Source organism: Squalius cephalus (assembly GCF_949319135.1).
Source record: "Squalius cephalus genome assembly, chromosome: 5".
NCBI classification, from domain to species: Eukaryota; Metazoa; Chordata; class Actinopteri; order Cypriniformes; family Leuciscidae; genus Squalius; species Squalius cephalus.
This window is the reverse complement of record NC_137126.1, coordinates 912501-928360: the sequence shown is the minus strand read 5'-3', so window position 1 is coordinate 928360 and position 15860 is coordinate 912501. Positions and strand designations below refer to the sequence as shown.

Genomic DNA, 15860 nt, shown 5'->3' with positions numbered 1-15860 from the left:
CTGGGACTAGCCCCATTAGTCGGATGTCATTTTCCTGCAGGTCCACAGTGATCAGTCACATGACATTTATCGCCACATAAAAATCACTGATGTGTTTGTGTAGAAACAGAAGCTTGTTACTTGTTACTGTGTCCATGTGAAACACATTAAGACAAAATAGCATTATCAAAAAGTGTCTGGTGTATTAAAGTCCCCCCAAAGTCAATAATTGTATCTCTTAAAACTCATCTTTGATCAGCAAAATGACATTTTTCCTTTAAAAAAAAATGCCTTCAAATATCTTGAATGTAACTCGAAACCCTTGCCTCATTTAGTATGCGTGGTTCTTTGAATATGCAAATGAGCCCCGCCTCCACTCACTCGCTCAGCTCAGAGATCCACTGGTTGACGATCACACGTTGATCTGATTGGTTACAAGGTAGTTTGTGACGTCAGAAACACCAGCGATTTCAAAGCGTGTTTTTGAGACTGTCTTTGGTTCACTGCAGTTTTAAGGAGGAAATACTCAGCAATGCTGTCGACTTATGAACTTACACATGCTGTGTCTTAAAGCAGATTAAAAACACCATATAGACACATAAACAACATTAAAAGCTGGATTTTGAAGCTTGACCACAGGGGGGCTTTAATATAAAGACACACCAGTAAGTTCCCATTGACTCCCTGACTCATCTGCTATAGTTGCTCTGTTCAAATGAACCAAACAACTATCTAACTATTCAACTAATTTACTTTGGTAAAAGCAGCACGTGACTTTCCATCAACGGCGGCCTATGCTGACCCGAGGTAATAATTCAATAATTTGATTAAATCCATGGGATATGTGTCCTATTAAAGGCTAATCAGAGATAAATGATTGAAAAGCAGAGAGGACGTGTTAAATGTGACAATTGTGTCATTACCCTGTGACTCTGCGGATTAATCACTTCAGCACTCATTATTCCCTCGATTCAAGCTCCCGCAAGTTACATATGAACACTGCAGAACATGTCATGTATTCAAGAACATTTTTCAACTTCCTATTTATTGTCATCTGCAGAACTTAAAGGGGTGGTATAATGCCCTTTTCACAAGATGTAAAATAAGTCTCTGATGTCCCCAGAGTGTGTATGTAAAGTTTTAGCTCAATATACCCCACAGACCATTATTAATAGCATGTTAAATTTGTCTCCTTTGAGGGTGAGCAAAAACGCACCGTTTTCGTGTGTTGCTTTAAATGCAAATGAGCTGCTGCTCCCGGCACAGAGGGCGGAGCTTCAAGAGCTTGTGTGTGTGTGTGTGTGTGTGTGTGTGTGTGTGAGTGTTAGTAGCTCAGATTACCTCATACACACACACACACACACTGAACATTTCAAAAACCTTTAGCCTTTTATGTTCAAAACGGAGTCGCACAATGATGGAGAGATTCTAGAAGAAGTGACAACATGTAGAAGCAACAGGACGTTTCTGAATGGATAATTGATGAATTTATGAAGCTGATGTGTAGTTATCTTCTAGTCATTGATTAGCATATTCTGTCATGATAATCTATAAATCGTGTTCCGGGGGCGGGGTTTATGTAAATTTTAGGGTTGGTGATGTCATTAACCCGGGAGGAATGTGGTGTAGTCTCTACCAGCCGTTTGTTGTAGTCCTTAAAAAGCGATTTCTGTAAAAGCAAATATCTCCCTTTGCTTTGAACTTTGAGCGTTGTAACTTTGCAGATGTTGTTTATGCTCAAACAGCAACATTACACACTAACTAAAGTTAGAAAAGTCAAATCATAATCAACCACCCCTTTAAAACAACATATGCTTGTCACATGCTTCTGTGCCACAAAAGTCTTCTTGTCCTCCACAATCATCAGCCACTTTGATGTCATGGTTGTTCAGATCCCTGGAGACACACTGGGAGTGTTCGGCATGAACAGCAGAGGGCCGAGGACCGAGCCCTGGGGGACGCCAGTGTCCGATCTGAGAGAGCAGGAGCTTTCAACGGGGATCCTAAAACACTGTTGTTGTTTGGCTGGTATATTAATGACATGCCAGCCTCCTTCGCTATTTTCATGGTGAGTAACGATAATAAAACTATAAAAGAGCAATATAAAATCCTATGTGGTTCTAGAGCGTCCCAGCGATTGTTGAAATAAAAGATGCCTAACAACTGGTGACCAGTTGTATGTCTTGAAAACGAGTGGTTTAATACAAGTAAAAAACACAGCAAGACTAGTTTTGGGGGTTAATCTTATCTAAAGATATTACATTATGCTCATGTTGCAATATTTTGCATCGACTGTACTAAAAATGGAACTTAGCAATGACCAAAATTGAGAAATGTTTATAGGGTCATTCCGTGTCAACTCAGCCAGAGGCCCCCGGCTAATAATGTTGCCAGAGGCCAGAGCCAGAGGCCCCCGGCAGATAATTTTTTATCTGGTGAAAGAAATACATAAATGAAGGAGAAAGGCAAAATATTAAATGTCGTGGATGTATATTTACTGATAATCCACTATTTTGTAGAGGGGGGTCAAAAATACACTTTTTACCTGAGATTTGGAGACAATTTATAGCGGAGTAAAACTTAATTTAGAAAGATGGCAGCATCATTATTTTATTTTTACACAAAGATTGGTAGATCTGTTAGTGAAATCTGTTGACTTTAGCAATATTTGTTCATTATATGCACTTCTTGTTTTTGCTTTTTTTTTTGCCTCACGTTTGCATGCCTAACTCAAGTAGTATACACTCACCTAAAGGATTATTAGGAACACCTGTTCAATTTCTCATTAATGCAATTATCTAATCAACCAATCACATGGCAGTTGCTTCAATGCATTTAGGGGTGTGGTCCTGGTCAAGACAATCTCCTGAACTCCAAACTGAATGTCAGAATGGGAAAGAAAGGTGATTTAAGCAATTTTGAGCGTGGCATGGTTGTTGGTGCCAGACGGGCCGGTCTGAGTATTTCACAATCTGCTCAGTTACTGGGATTTTCACACACAACCATTTCTAGGGTTTACAAAGAATGGTGTGAAAAGGGAAAAACATCCAGTATGCGGCAGTCCTGTGGGCGAACATGCCTTGTTGATGCTAGAGGTCAGAGGAGAATGGGCCGACTGATTCAAGCTGATAGAAGAGCAACTTTGACTGAAATAACCACTCGTTACAACCGAGGTATGCAACAAAGCATTTGTGAAGCCACAACACGCACAACCTTGAGGCGGATGGGCTACAACAGCAGAAGACCCCACCGGGTACCACTCATCTCCACTACAAATAGGAAAAAGAGGCTACAATTTGCACGAGCTCACCAAAATTGGACAGTTGAAGACTGGAGAAATGTTGCCTGGTCTGATGAGTCTCGATTTCTGTTGAGACATTCAGATGGTAGAGTCAGAATTTGGCGTAAACCGAATGAGAACATGGATCCATCATGCCTTGTTACCACTGTGCAGGCTGGTGGTGGTGGTGTAATGGTGTGGGGGATGTTTTCTTGGCACACTTTAGGCCCCTTAGTGCCAATTGGGCATCGTTTAAATGCCACGGCCTACCTGAGCATTGTTTCTGACCATGTCCATCCCTTTATGACCACCATGTACCCATCCTCTGATGGCTACTTCCAGCAGGATAATGCACCATGTCACAAAGCTCGAATCATTTCAAATTGGTTTCTTGAACATGACAATGAGTTCACTGTACTAAAATGGCCCCCACAGTCACCAGATCTCAACCCAATAGAGCATCTTTGGGATGTGGTGGAACGGGAGCTTCGTGCCCTGGATGTGCATCCCACAAATCTCCATCAACTGCAAGATGCTATCCTATCAATATGGGCCAACATTTCTAAAGAATGCTTTCAGCACCTTGTTGAATCAATGCCACGTAGAATTAAGGCAGTTCTGAAGGCGAAAGGGGGTCAAACACAGTATTAGTATGGTGTTCCTAATAATCCTTTAGGTGAGTGTAAGTATCTTAAATATATCTTAATATCGCTTTAGATTAACATTTCTTTTGCTTTCTTCATTTTAAAGGCCCTCGCTGGTTTAATCCCAGAGATATGGAGATCTTAATGCGGCTCCATCTGTTAATTGGTCAATTTTACACATTTTCAGTTATCAAAAACCAAATGTGGGTCACTTTGCAGTTTGCACACAGCTGAGAGTTTCTTTCTTTTAAGAGGAATATCTAAAGAACAAATAATGTTGAAACTAGAAATGTATCTCACGTTTTTCTATCAACAAAATTGCATAGAATACACCAGTCTGAGGCCATATTCTTTTTCCAAAGTTTGCATGCCTGTCTCTCAAAAAGTATTAAAGATATCTTAATATGATTTTAGACTCTCATTCTTAATAAACTTTTCTTTTGATATCTTCATTTTAAAGGCCCTATATGGTTCAATCACATAGAAATTCCCAATTCGACTTTATATTCAAATAGTTGAATTTTACCCATTTTCAATGGTCAAAAACCAAATGTAGTTAACTTTTCAAATAGCTGATACTTATTGTGTTTAAAGAGGAATGTCTGAAGAACAAATAATACTGAAACTAGAGATGTATCTGAATGCCAACAAAACAACAACTTTGCATCATTGTGAAAGCCTCCTTTTGGAAACTTATTTTTTAAGGGTGAAGTTTCAGAAATCTCTAAAATGAATGTTCTTGTTTTAATCCACATCTGCCTTTCACCTGTCTCACACCGTATGCCTGATCACGGGCGCTAATGACGCACATCCCTGCGACTGGACAGCGTAGTGACCGGGCCTCTGACCTAATCAGGCCACATCATTAACATTTAGATAGATAGGCTCCTTGATTGTTGCTAACAGGTAATAATGTGATAATATCACGCAGCAAAGAGAGCAAAGGGGTATAAAAAGAGCCTCCTCACACCGTACAAATGAACATCGTTGCTCAGAAGCTGAATCTCTTCACTATAGCTGTCCATTTCAGCCTCGGTAAAGTAAGTACTGCGACTTTATTTACAGTGTTCACTGCAAAAAATGCTTTTCTTACTTAGTATTTTTGTCTTGTTTCCAGTCCAAATGTCTAAAAAAAATTAATAAATCAAGATGCATTTACTAGATGAGTAAAATGACATAAGATGTTAAGTCTTGTTTTCTGGTTAAATAAATCAAAATGAATGGAGTTGATGCTTAAAAAAAGCTAAATTATCTGCCAATGGGGTAAGAAAAATAATCTTGTTTCTGTTTGAATTAAGATTATTTTTCTTTCCCCATCTAATGTCATTTTACTACTTTAGTAAATGCATCTTGATTTAGGAAATGTTGGAATCAAGACAAAAATACTAAGTAAGAAAAGCATTTTTTGCATTTAGAGAGTGTTGTGTTGTGTTGTAATGGAGTTTCTGCACAGATATGTCTGGAGGTCTGCTGTCGGTGGTTTGTCTGCTGGGTCTGATGTCCATTTGCTCGGCCTGTTACATCTCTAACTGCCCCATCGGAGGCAAACGAGCCGTACAGGACTGGCCGTCTCGACAGGTGCGTTTATCCACTTATAAAGCATGAGATCCCAGACGGCAACATAGTGTCGGCCCAGATCCGGGGACCAGATGTGGGCCGGATCTGGGCCGACATTTTGAGCCCTAATTTAACGATCTAAGCGCATGGTCCGAATCCAGTTTTGCTAGTTTAACGACGGGGAAAATGGTCGGCGCTCCCGGCGCTGGTCTAAAAGAGTCGTCTCTATTCTCTTAATGAGTAATGGGTGTGTTTTGTCTCTATTCTCTTAATGAGTAATGGGTGTGTTTTGTCCTTATTCTCTTAATGAGTAATGGGTGTGTTTTGTCCCTATTCTCTTAATGAGTAATGGGTGTGTTTTGGGCGTAACGTGCAATAAACCAATCAGAGTCTCATCTCCCATTCCCTTTAAAAGCCAGTTGTGCTCGCGCCATGGCGGATTCGCTATTTACATGATGGAATTTGCAAGTGGAAAAACTGAACGCTTCTCTAGCGAGGAAACGGATCTGCTCGTGCTCGAGGTTAAAGCAGTGTGTGTGTGTGTGTGTGTGTGTGTGTGTGTGTGTGTGTGTGAGGTTAAAGCAGTGTGTGTGTGTGTGTGTGTGTGTGTGTGTGTGTGAGGTTAAAGCAGTGTGTGTGTGTGTGTGTGTGAGGTTAAAGCGAGACCATCTACGGGATAAGCCGGATTCCACCCTATCTTTATGTACACAGTATTAATCTTTTACATTGTAATCCTTTTATTTTAAATATTTGGCATATTTCATATTTGGCATATTTCCTTGTGTGCTGCTGCGCGTCCATGTGTGTGTAATAAGCAGAGTGTGTGTAATAATAAGCAGAGTGTGTGTGTTGTGGACCCGCCTATAGGCGCACATTACTAAAGCGCTCTTTAAATAACAAAAAAAATACTGCGCCATTGACTATAGAGCAGATCTCAGTTGGTCAACGCTCCATCACCTGAACACACACTCGTTCTCAGACCAGCAGCTCATGGGCCACAGATGGGCACAAATGCATTTGCTATTTAAAGAACGTGGCGCAGGACGTGAAAATGAAAACTGCGTCGGGCTGAAACTAGCCACACACACTTGGCCTTTGTGTCTGTCTGTGTTTGAACGCTGAAGACATTACTGAGACGTGTCCTCCTGGTCCTCTGTAGTGCATGTCATGCGGTCCTGGCGATCGCGGCCGGTGCTTCGGCCCCAGTATCTGCTGTGGTGAAGGGATCGGCTGTCTGGTCGGCTCGCCAGAAACCCTTCGCTGTCTGGAGGAGGACTCTCTGCCGACTCCCTGCGACGCGGCCGGGAAAGCGTGCGGTTATGAAGGGCGCTGCGCCGCGCCTGGGGTCTGTTGTGACGCAGGTTAGTTTACCTGTTTCATATATTCACCCTCGTGGGATTTTCTTTTTCCTGAAGATGCTAGTTGAGGCTATTGCACTGGACAAAAACTCTCTGACTTTGCGTACTCAGACAGCAACAGTGACGGCTCAGATCCGGCCCACATCTGGACCGTGAGGAATCCATGCGCTCCGGAATGTGGGCCGGATCTGGGCCGACACTATGTTGCCGTCTGGGACCGTATACCGATCTGAGGATCACTTTCCTTGACAATATTTAACCAATCATGTTGCACTGCTTTCTATCAGCTCATGCCATATTGATGAACGAATCACTGTTTTGATGTAATCGGTCGAAAGGTCGCGGTTGCGATTCAGTTTGATTTTGGTTCACCCACGCACTGAATCGTTTGCAAGGTTTTCACACACCAAAAAAAGTGGTGGATACTTTATAAAAGTGTTTCTCAACTCAGACCTTAGTTTCTGAAACTGATTTTTGAAAATTAACTTCACTTCACCTCAAAAAAAGTGAGGCGCATGAGCTCAGATGAATGACTTCGATCAGTCAGCTCCAAAAAGAGATGAAGAAATTGTGCTGATTGACAGTTGACAAAAAGATTGAGTCCAATATTTAGTGATAATATAGCATTTCCCAGCAACAGTGTCGGCCCAGATCCGGCCCACATCTGGTACACATGGATTCCTCACGGCCCGGATCTGGGCCGGAGTCGTGTTATCGGCCCCTAAGTTAATAACTAATGATCTTTGCAACGGAAGTGAATCAATCAAAACTAACTTTATCTGGACAATAACTTTATTCTAGATCTGCTGTAAAGCCTAAACACTCTCTGTTACTGTAATCTCCTATTATCACTGTAAAGCTGCTGTGAAACGTCTATGTTATTAAAGCGCTGTATAAATGAAGACTTGACTTGACATGCAGAAATTACTTTTAGCATCCCATCCTTTACTGGGTTATGAACAGGTTCCAAGGTGCAAGCCGCGTTGAATTTTTTAAAAACGTTATTACTTCAAAAACGCGAACATGCATATTACGTGTTTAGTCTATAGGTATGCTCGTTCGAATATGTAGTGCGCAGGCGTGTAGTCTTTCTCTACATATTGACCTCACCGAATTACTTGTCTCGCCTTAAAAATTGATAATAAAGATTTTTGTGTGTGTGAATTGTGTGTGTGAATCAGAGGGCTGCAGTGTGGACCAGTCGTGTGTGGATGGAGACGGTGACGGTATGGCTTCAACTAGCCAAGATCTACTGATGAAGCTCCTGCACATGTCAAGCCACGCCCACCCCTACAGACTCCACCAATGAAACGCTCACAGAGGCGTGACATCATCTCAGGAGGAGCCCGCCCACCAACCAACCAACCATCATCGACCTTTTGTAAACCAACTTTGTATAGCCGCTAGATATTTGTATGGCTAATACATAGCAGCAGATATTAGTAGAACTGTACTGATGATGGCTTGACTACGTTTGTGCAGATATTAAACTATTAAAACTATTTTTTGTTCTAGTGTATTTCATCACGGCCACAGAATCTGAGTTCATAAAGATGCAAATCTGTACATAGGCATGATCTTGTAGTTTTATCATTGGTAGAATATAAAATGAATTATATATTATAATACAAGCATTTCAGTCTGATACAATTTATGCAATTTATTTGAAACTAACCCAGTTCTGTGGGAAAGCCTGTGTTGATGCCACTGCCAGCGGCCGGGCTGAGAATCATTATTAATTAATAAAAAAATCATTATCATACACTCACCTAAAGGATTATTAGGAACACCATACTAATACTGTGTTTGACCCCCTTTCGCCTTCAGAACTGCCTTAATTCTACGTGGCATTGATTCAACAAGGTGCTGAAAGCATTCTTTAGAAATGTTGGCCCATATTGATAGGATAGCATCTTGCAGTTGATGGAGATTTGTGGGATGCACATCCAGGGCACGAAGCTCCCGTTCCACCACATCCCAAAGATGCTCTATTGGGTTGAGATCTGGTGACTGTGGGGGCCATTTTAGTACAGTGAACTCATTGTCATGTTTAAGAAACCAATTTGAAATGATTCGAGCTTTGTGACATGGTGCATTATCCTGCTGGAAGTAGCCATCAGAGGATGGGTACATGGTGGTCATAAAGGGATGGACATGGTCAGAAACAATGCTCAGGTAGGCCGTGGCATTTAAACGATGCCCAATTGGCACTAAGGGGCCTAAAGTGTGCCAAGAAAACATCCCCCACACCATTACACCACCACCACCAGCCTGCACAGTGGTAACAAGGCATGATGGATCCATGTTCTCATTCTGTTTACGCCAAATTCTGACTCTACCATCTGAATGTCTCAACAGAAATCGAGACTCATCAGACCAGGCAACATTTTTCCAGTCTTCAACTGTCCAATTTTGGTGAGCTCGTGCAAATTGTAGCCTCTTTTTCCTATTTGTAGTGGAGATGAGTGGTACCCGGTGGGGTCTTCTGCTGTTGTAGCCCATCCGCCTCAAGGTTGTGCGTGTTGTGGCTTCACAAATGCTTTGCTGCATACCTCGGTTGTAACGAGTGGTTATTTCAGTCAAAGTTGCTCTTCTATCAGCTTGAATCAGTCGGCCCATTCTCCTCTGACCTCTAGCATCAACAAGGCATTTTCGCCCACAGGACTGCCGCATACTGGATGTTTTTCCCTTTTCACACCATTCTTTGTAAACCCTAGAAATGGTTGTGCGTGAAAATCCCAGTAACTGAGCAGATTGTGAAATACTCAGACCGGCCCGTCTGGCACCAACAACCATGCCACGCTCAAAATTGCTTAAATCACCTTTCTTTCCCATTCTGACATTCAGTTTGGAGTTCAGGAGATTGTCTTGACCAGGACCACACCCCTAAATGCACTGAAGCAACTGCCATGTGATTGGTTGATTAGATAATTGCATTAATGAGAAATTGAACAGGTGTTCCTAATAATCCTTTAGGTGAGTGTATATCAGCAATTCACAAAGAACATGGAAAACGCCAATAAAAACAAGAAATGTGACCCAGAATGAATCATGGTGGTGGAAAGAGTAAAAGCATTAACTAATGACTAACACTCATTTAAAGTCACTCCAGTGTTCAAGTGTGTGTGTGTGAGTTCATGTTGAGTTCGTCTTGAACACCATAAGTCTTGAATAACCAAAGTCCAAATGTTCAGCTCCACTAAAACATTTATACTGCAATAAAGCCTTCTGAAGTCAAACACTCACCTTCATTATCACACACACACACACACACACACACACACACACACACACACACACACACACACATGTGGGTTTTTTGTGTTTTATGAGGACTATACATATTGAGAGTTATAAGCTATTCCTCATGGGGACCCAAAAAAATGTTAAAAGTTAAAAATGTCAGGATTTACTATCCTTGTGGGGACATTTCACACACACACACACACACACACACACACACACACACACACACACACACACACACACACACACACACACACACACACACACACACACAGGTGTTAAATTAACACCGCTCAGTGTTTATATGGGAACCACCAGCAGGGTGTTGAAAGTAACACTGAGCAGTGTTAGAGTTAATGAGATAATTAAGTGATTAATTGAGTGATGATTGCTCGATTATTAAAGACACCTGATGATAACGAGAGAAACACAAGAACTACAACTGACTCCCAGACACAGCCTTAGATTAAATCAACTGAAAAGACATGACATCTCTCTTATTACAAACCAGTTTGACCTTATTTCTGTCAGTCATCTACAGAAGTTCTTTTTCAGAATTAACATTTCTAGATATTGAAAATATTGGTCACCATTATGATGATCAGTGTCCTTCAGTTGGGCAGTTTTACTCGTTATTTATTTTTAGTTAGTGGTTGTCTTTGAAACTGTGTTCACCAAAACACATAATTTGTTGCAAAGGAAACCACAAATAAAGATGATCATGATATATATTTCATCATCATAGAGAAAAGTGTCTGATAAAAGTCATCACTGACCAAAAGAGGTAACTTGTTATTAATTGATTTTTACCTTTTTTTTGTGCCGCACATCAAATATTCTGATTTTTAATTTCTAAATACACTGCGAGAAAAGACAACGAAGAGACACACACACACTAACATCCAGAATCAGCTGATGAGTTTCAACAATGGTGACATGCTTCATGCTGCAATGCATGCTGGGAGACATTCGTTTTATAATATGGCGGTTCCCAGCATGCATTGCTGCTTGAAGCATGTCACCATCGTTGAGATTCATTTGCTAATTCTTGATGTCTGTGAGTGTCTGAAATAATTTCTCCCCACAATGTACTCTAAAAATCACAATTTAGACTGTATGATCTGTGGCATGAAACTATTGTTGGTGAAAATAATCTATTGATAACAAATGACCATGTTTGGTCAGTGATGAGATTAGTGAATCATTCTACTTCAGGATGGTTAAACCTATATCACCTGATCATGTTTGTTTCTGGCTTCCTTTGAAACAAATGATGTGTTTTGGTGAACGCTGTTACAAAGACCACAAACGTGCATAGAAAAATCCAAGAGTCAAACTGACCAACTAGAGGAAACACTGATCACCATAATGACGACTTTACTAAACCTATTATTTCTAATAAAACATCAACATCTACACCTCTATTCTCAATAACTAGTTGGTAATAAAGTGAAGCTGGTAATGATGTTTGTGGAGATGTTTAATCCTCCTCTGCTGAGATCTCGAGAGATGTTTTCAGTTGATTTCATCTAAGGCTGTGTCTGGGAGTCAGTTGTAGTTCTTGTGTTTCTCTCTTCTTCAGTGGTTCTGCTCGTTATCATCAGGTGTCTTCACTGCTCAATCATCACTCAATTAATCACTTAATTATCTCATTAACTCTAACACTGCATCTGGTGGTTCCCATATAAACACCGAGCGGTGTTAACAAACTCTCTCTCACACACACACACACACACACACACACACACACACACACACACACACACACACACACACACACACACACTCTCACACACACACTCACACACTCACACACTCACACACTCACACACTCACACACAAACAATCCTTTCTAAGAAGGCATTCAAAGTGAGATTCTGTTTATTCAGAACAATTAAAAATATTGACACGTACAAATAGTTTTACAGTCTGGAGTTTTGAGTTTTGAATGCAACTTCCAAAAAACTATTTAAAAATATTTGTTTACATTTGATGATTAAGTTGCATCATTATTGTAAAAACGAATAATAGTCAGTGGTTTTGGTGAATTTCGCAGCTTTGATTTGTGCAGAAACAAGTGTTTGCATGCAACTATCCAGAATTCACAGAATAGTGTTCAGAACAGCACAAAGAGCTTCAGCATTTAATGAGATATGCATTACACATTCATTTAAATCTTAGCCAGTTTTTTGTTAAAATGATGCATAACATTCTGGAAAAGCAACTGTAAAAGTGTTAATAATGCATGTTCTCGGTTGATAATTCAGTGAACTGGGTCTGAAAGCATTGCTGTAATTCTTACAGTGAAAGTTCTGTAAAGGTTTATCATAAACAATAATAGTTATTTGTATTGGGCATTGGTTTTTCTGATCAAACACAAACGGTGCTATTAAAAAGTTGATTCCGCTCGTCTATGTATAATAAAGCAGGCCGATCACTGGAACTCGAGTGTTTTGCATTATAAAAACACATTATATGAGGATTTGAACCTGGTCTTCATGCATACAGTAAAATTACACCACTGGATGATCATGACAGTTTATCCACACGACATTCTTATTAAAAATCTGCTGTGAATCTTTAATCCTCTGGGTTTTTTTTTTTTTTTTTGGCCAATGAAATGAATGTACTATATTTTAGTTTGATAATGCTTTTTATGTAATATTTTGTATTTTTAAGGAGATTTTATGTGCTAAATTATATTTACACTTTATTAATAATCCATTTATTCACTTTTTGAGCATAGACCTGAACATTTAATTTCCAACTTAAACTGTGGTAAATCTTGAATACTTTAGAGCGACAGACTGAAGTTTGATCTTTTATAAACACGACACTTGGCAGATTATTGCTGAAGTGAATAAAGTTTTAAAAAATGAATTTAAAAAAGTAACAGAATTTATGTGAATTGTTATGAAAACTGCAAAAATTGTATATGAAATATATACTTTCAAAATCAGATTTAAATCTAAAACTGCAAGAAAATCAAAGTTATAAATCTAAACAAGTTGTGTTCAAAATCTGAGTTTGATATCTCAGTAAATGAGCGTTCAGTGAGAGTGTGTTCGGCTGCAGTACCAAACGCTTCCACTAGAGGAAACTCGTCTCATTCATTTCCAAAGCCGCGAGGAGCACAAGTGTGAATATCGTTTTCAGGACCATTAAACCTGTTTGAATCATGTCCATGATTTTTTTGGTTTCACACAGCAAGTGCCAAAACCTTTACCATGATTCAATGAAGAAGAAAAAAATTCCAAAAAACAAAACGTACAATTTTCCAGTCAAAAATGCGCGGAGATCAGCAGAACCCGGATCTGATTCATTTCCTCTGGTCTCTGCGCTCTCTCGCGGAGCCGATGGACTCGATGTGGCGTCTCAGTCTCGACTCCCAGTCGTCCGATCGCTCCAGAACCTCGTAACGCGACTCCAGCGCGTCTAACGCTAGCACTGCTTCAGGGAGGTCAAGGGTCAAACCGGCCCGATGCACGGCCTCCTGGAACTTGGCTGGTGATGCGGTCGCTATGCAACATCTGAATACAAAGAGCTTAATTACACTGTGAAATTAATCTGTGTAATGTTTGATAAAGTAGTGTTATAACACTGCCGTTTACGTCCAGACTTATTATTCCTCATCCTTCCCTCGTGCGCTTTGTAACATATATTTTTGTCCAGAAAGCTAATTTTATTTCATTTTGATATTTAAAAAAAAATATAATACAAGTTTGTTTTGGAGATTTTTATTTATTTTATTTACCTTTAAATTACTAGATTTGATAAAATAAAAAATAAAAAAATAGTAATTTAAGCACATTCCTCACATTCTTTCAACTTAAATTTAAGCTCACAATTTCATGCATAACCCTTTTAATTCAGCTCTAAATATCTTACATCGGGGGACCTCTTTGCAGACCTCTTGTGGGAAATAAATAATATTTCATGATATTTCTTGCCACTAGAGGGCCTTATAGCTCTATATGGAGGAAACGAGCTGTTCCGCTGGGTCCTAAAGTCAGTCCTATAGTGTGTGTGTGTGTGTGTGTGTGACCTGTGTTCTCCCGGTGTGATGGGACAGTGATAGTGTCTCCACACGCCCACAGCGGTATGAGGACAGAGGAGATAGTGATTGTCCTGCCAGCATCTCCTCATGGTCTCCAGGATCCCGTCATCAGACACCGACCCCGACGACATCACTTCACACAACTACAGCATCAACAACAACATCAACGACAACATCAACAACAACACTTCACACAACTACAACATCATCAACAACATCAACTACAACATCAACAACAGTGAGCATGTTATCACGCAGCTCTAGCTGAGATACCATCAACATTAACATCATGATTTTCTGCTGGAAACAAGCTTGAACTGATTTGATCCGAATAACGACACTATTGTCTTTCTACAACTGCTTTTTTCAAAGTTATGAACAATAAAACATTTGCTCAAACTTATCTGGTCATTAATAATGTTCTCAGAGTGTTTTATTTCTGAAATGTTTCAGCTGGACGTTCATCAAACGCTTTTTTAAATGTTACTTGTTTCAGAACGTTCAGAGAACATTCAAAAGTAACATTCCATAATGTTTGAAGAATGATACAGTGTTTCCTTAACATTCACATAACCAAGAAAAAACATTTTTACAACATTTAAAAAATGTGATGTTTTGCACATACAGAAAGAGTGTTTTCATAACTTTATGGGAATGTTGTTAACAAAATGTTCTAATGATATTTCTGTTCGCTGGGTTTGCAGCAGAGTTTGAACTCGTCTCATGTGTGAAGTTTGCTCCAGAGACTGTGTGATTCTCCTGAGAGATGTTCACCTGCTGATGGAGCGGCGCGGGGAGAGAGAGTCTGTGCGTCTCCTGAAACTCCTCCATCAAACTCTTCACCATCACTCCATCTCCACCAGACAGCAGCCAGAACACACGCTCCATGTTATACGGGTCCTGTGAACACACACACACACACACACACACACACACACACACACACACACACACACACACACACACACACACACACACACACACACTCTTCACCATCACTCCATCTCGACCAGACAGCAGCCAGAACACACGCTCCATGTTATACGGGTCCTGTGAACACACACACACACACACACACTCTTCACCATCACTCCATCTCCACCAGACAGCAGCCAGAACACACGCTCCATGTTATACGGGTCCTGTGAACACACACACACACACACACACACACACACACACACACACACACACACACACACACACACACACACACACACACACACACTCTTCACCATCACTCCATCTCGACCAGACAGCAGCCAGAACACACGCTCCATGTTATACGGGTCCTGTGAACACACACACACACACACACACACACACACACACACACACTCACACTATAGTTGCACGATTAATCGCAATTTCCATGATATCGCACTTAAACCGATCTAGCTCATCGTGATTCTGAAATGGCAAATGCTGTGATTGTGCTCACTCTGAAAACACTGAGTTTGAGTCGCTTATAACGTGAATTTGAAAAAGCAACACGCGTCAAACACCTTTCCAAACATGAGAAGCATTTATGAACCTCTTGTCCCACAAAAGACTGCATTTAATAAATCAATCAAAGCGTTTCAATCCTCTGTTTATCCAGATACAGAGAGTGTGATGACGTGTGTCATTGTACTTCTGCGGGGTGTGTGTGTGTGTGTGTGTGTGTGTGTGTGTGAGACGCCCTCTGGTGTTCAGAGGGATATGTGGAGTGTGTGTGTGTGTGTGTGTGTGTGTGAGAG

The 15860-nt window shown here is 40.5% G+C and overlaps 2 protein-coding genes across 4 annotated transcripts in view; one reads left to right on the top strand and one right to left on the bottom strand.

The window, feature by feature from the left end:
- Positions 1–4894: 4894 nt before the first annotated feature.
- Positions 4895–8345, top strand: oxt (oxytocin). Its single transcript, XM_079871305.1, has 4 exons — positions 4895–4943; positions 5357–5481; positions 6620–6821; positions 8000–8345. Exons 2-4 carry the CDS (start codon positions 5359–5361, stop codon positions 8125–8127), a joined length of 453 nt encoding a protein of 150 aa, XP_079727431.1. The 5' UTR covers positions 4895–4943; positions 5357–5358; the 3' UTR covers positions 8128–8345.
- Positions 8346–11916: 3571 nt separating this feature from the next.
- Positions 11917–15860, bottom strand: part of thnsl2 (threonine synthase-like 2) — a 15367-nt gene continuing 11423 nt past the window's right edge. Inside the window, exons 7-10 of one of the 3 annotated variants that reach the window (XM_079872156.1) lie at positions 15207–15263; positions 14896–15021; positions 14110–14264; positions 11917–13594 (exon numbers count right to left, since the gene is read on the bottom strand). In XM_079872156.1, coding sequence (XP_079728282.1) covers positions 13384–13594; positions 14110–14264; positions 14896–15021; positions 15207–15263 — 549 coding nt within the window. In that variant the 3' untranslated portion in view covers positions 11917–13383. Of the gene's footprint in view, positions 13595–14109; positions 14265–14895; positions 15172–15206; positions 15264–15860 lie in introns of all 3 variants that reach the window. The other 2 variants (XM_079872155.1, XM_079872157.1) reach the window with 2 other exon arrangements.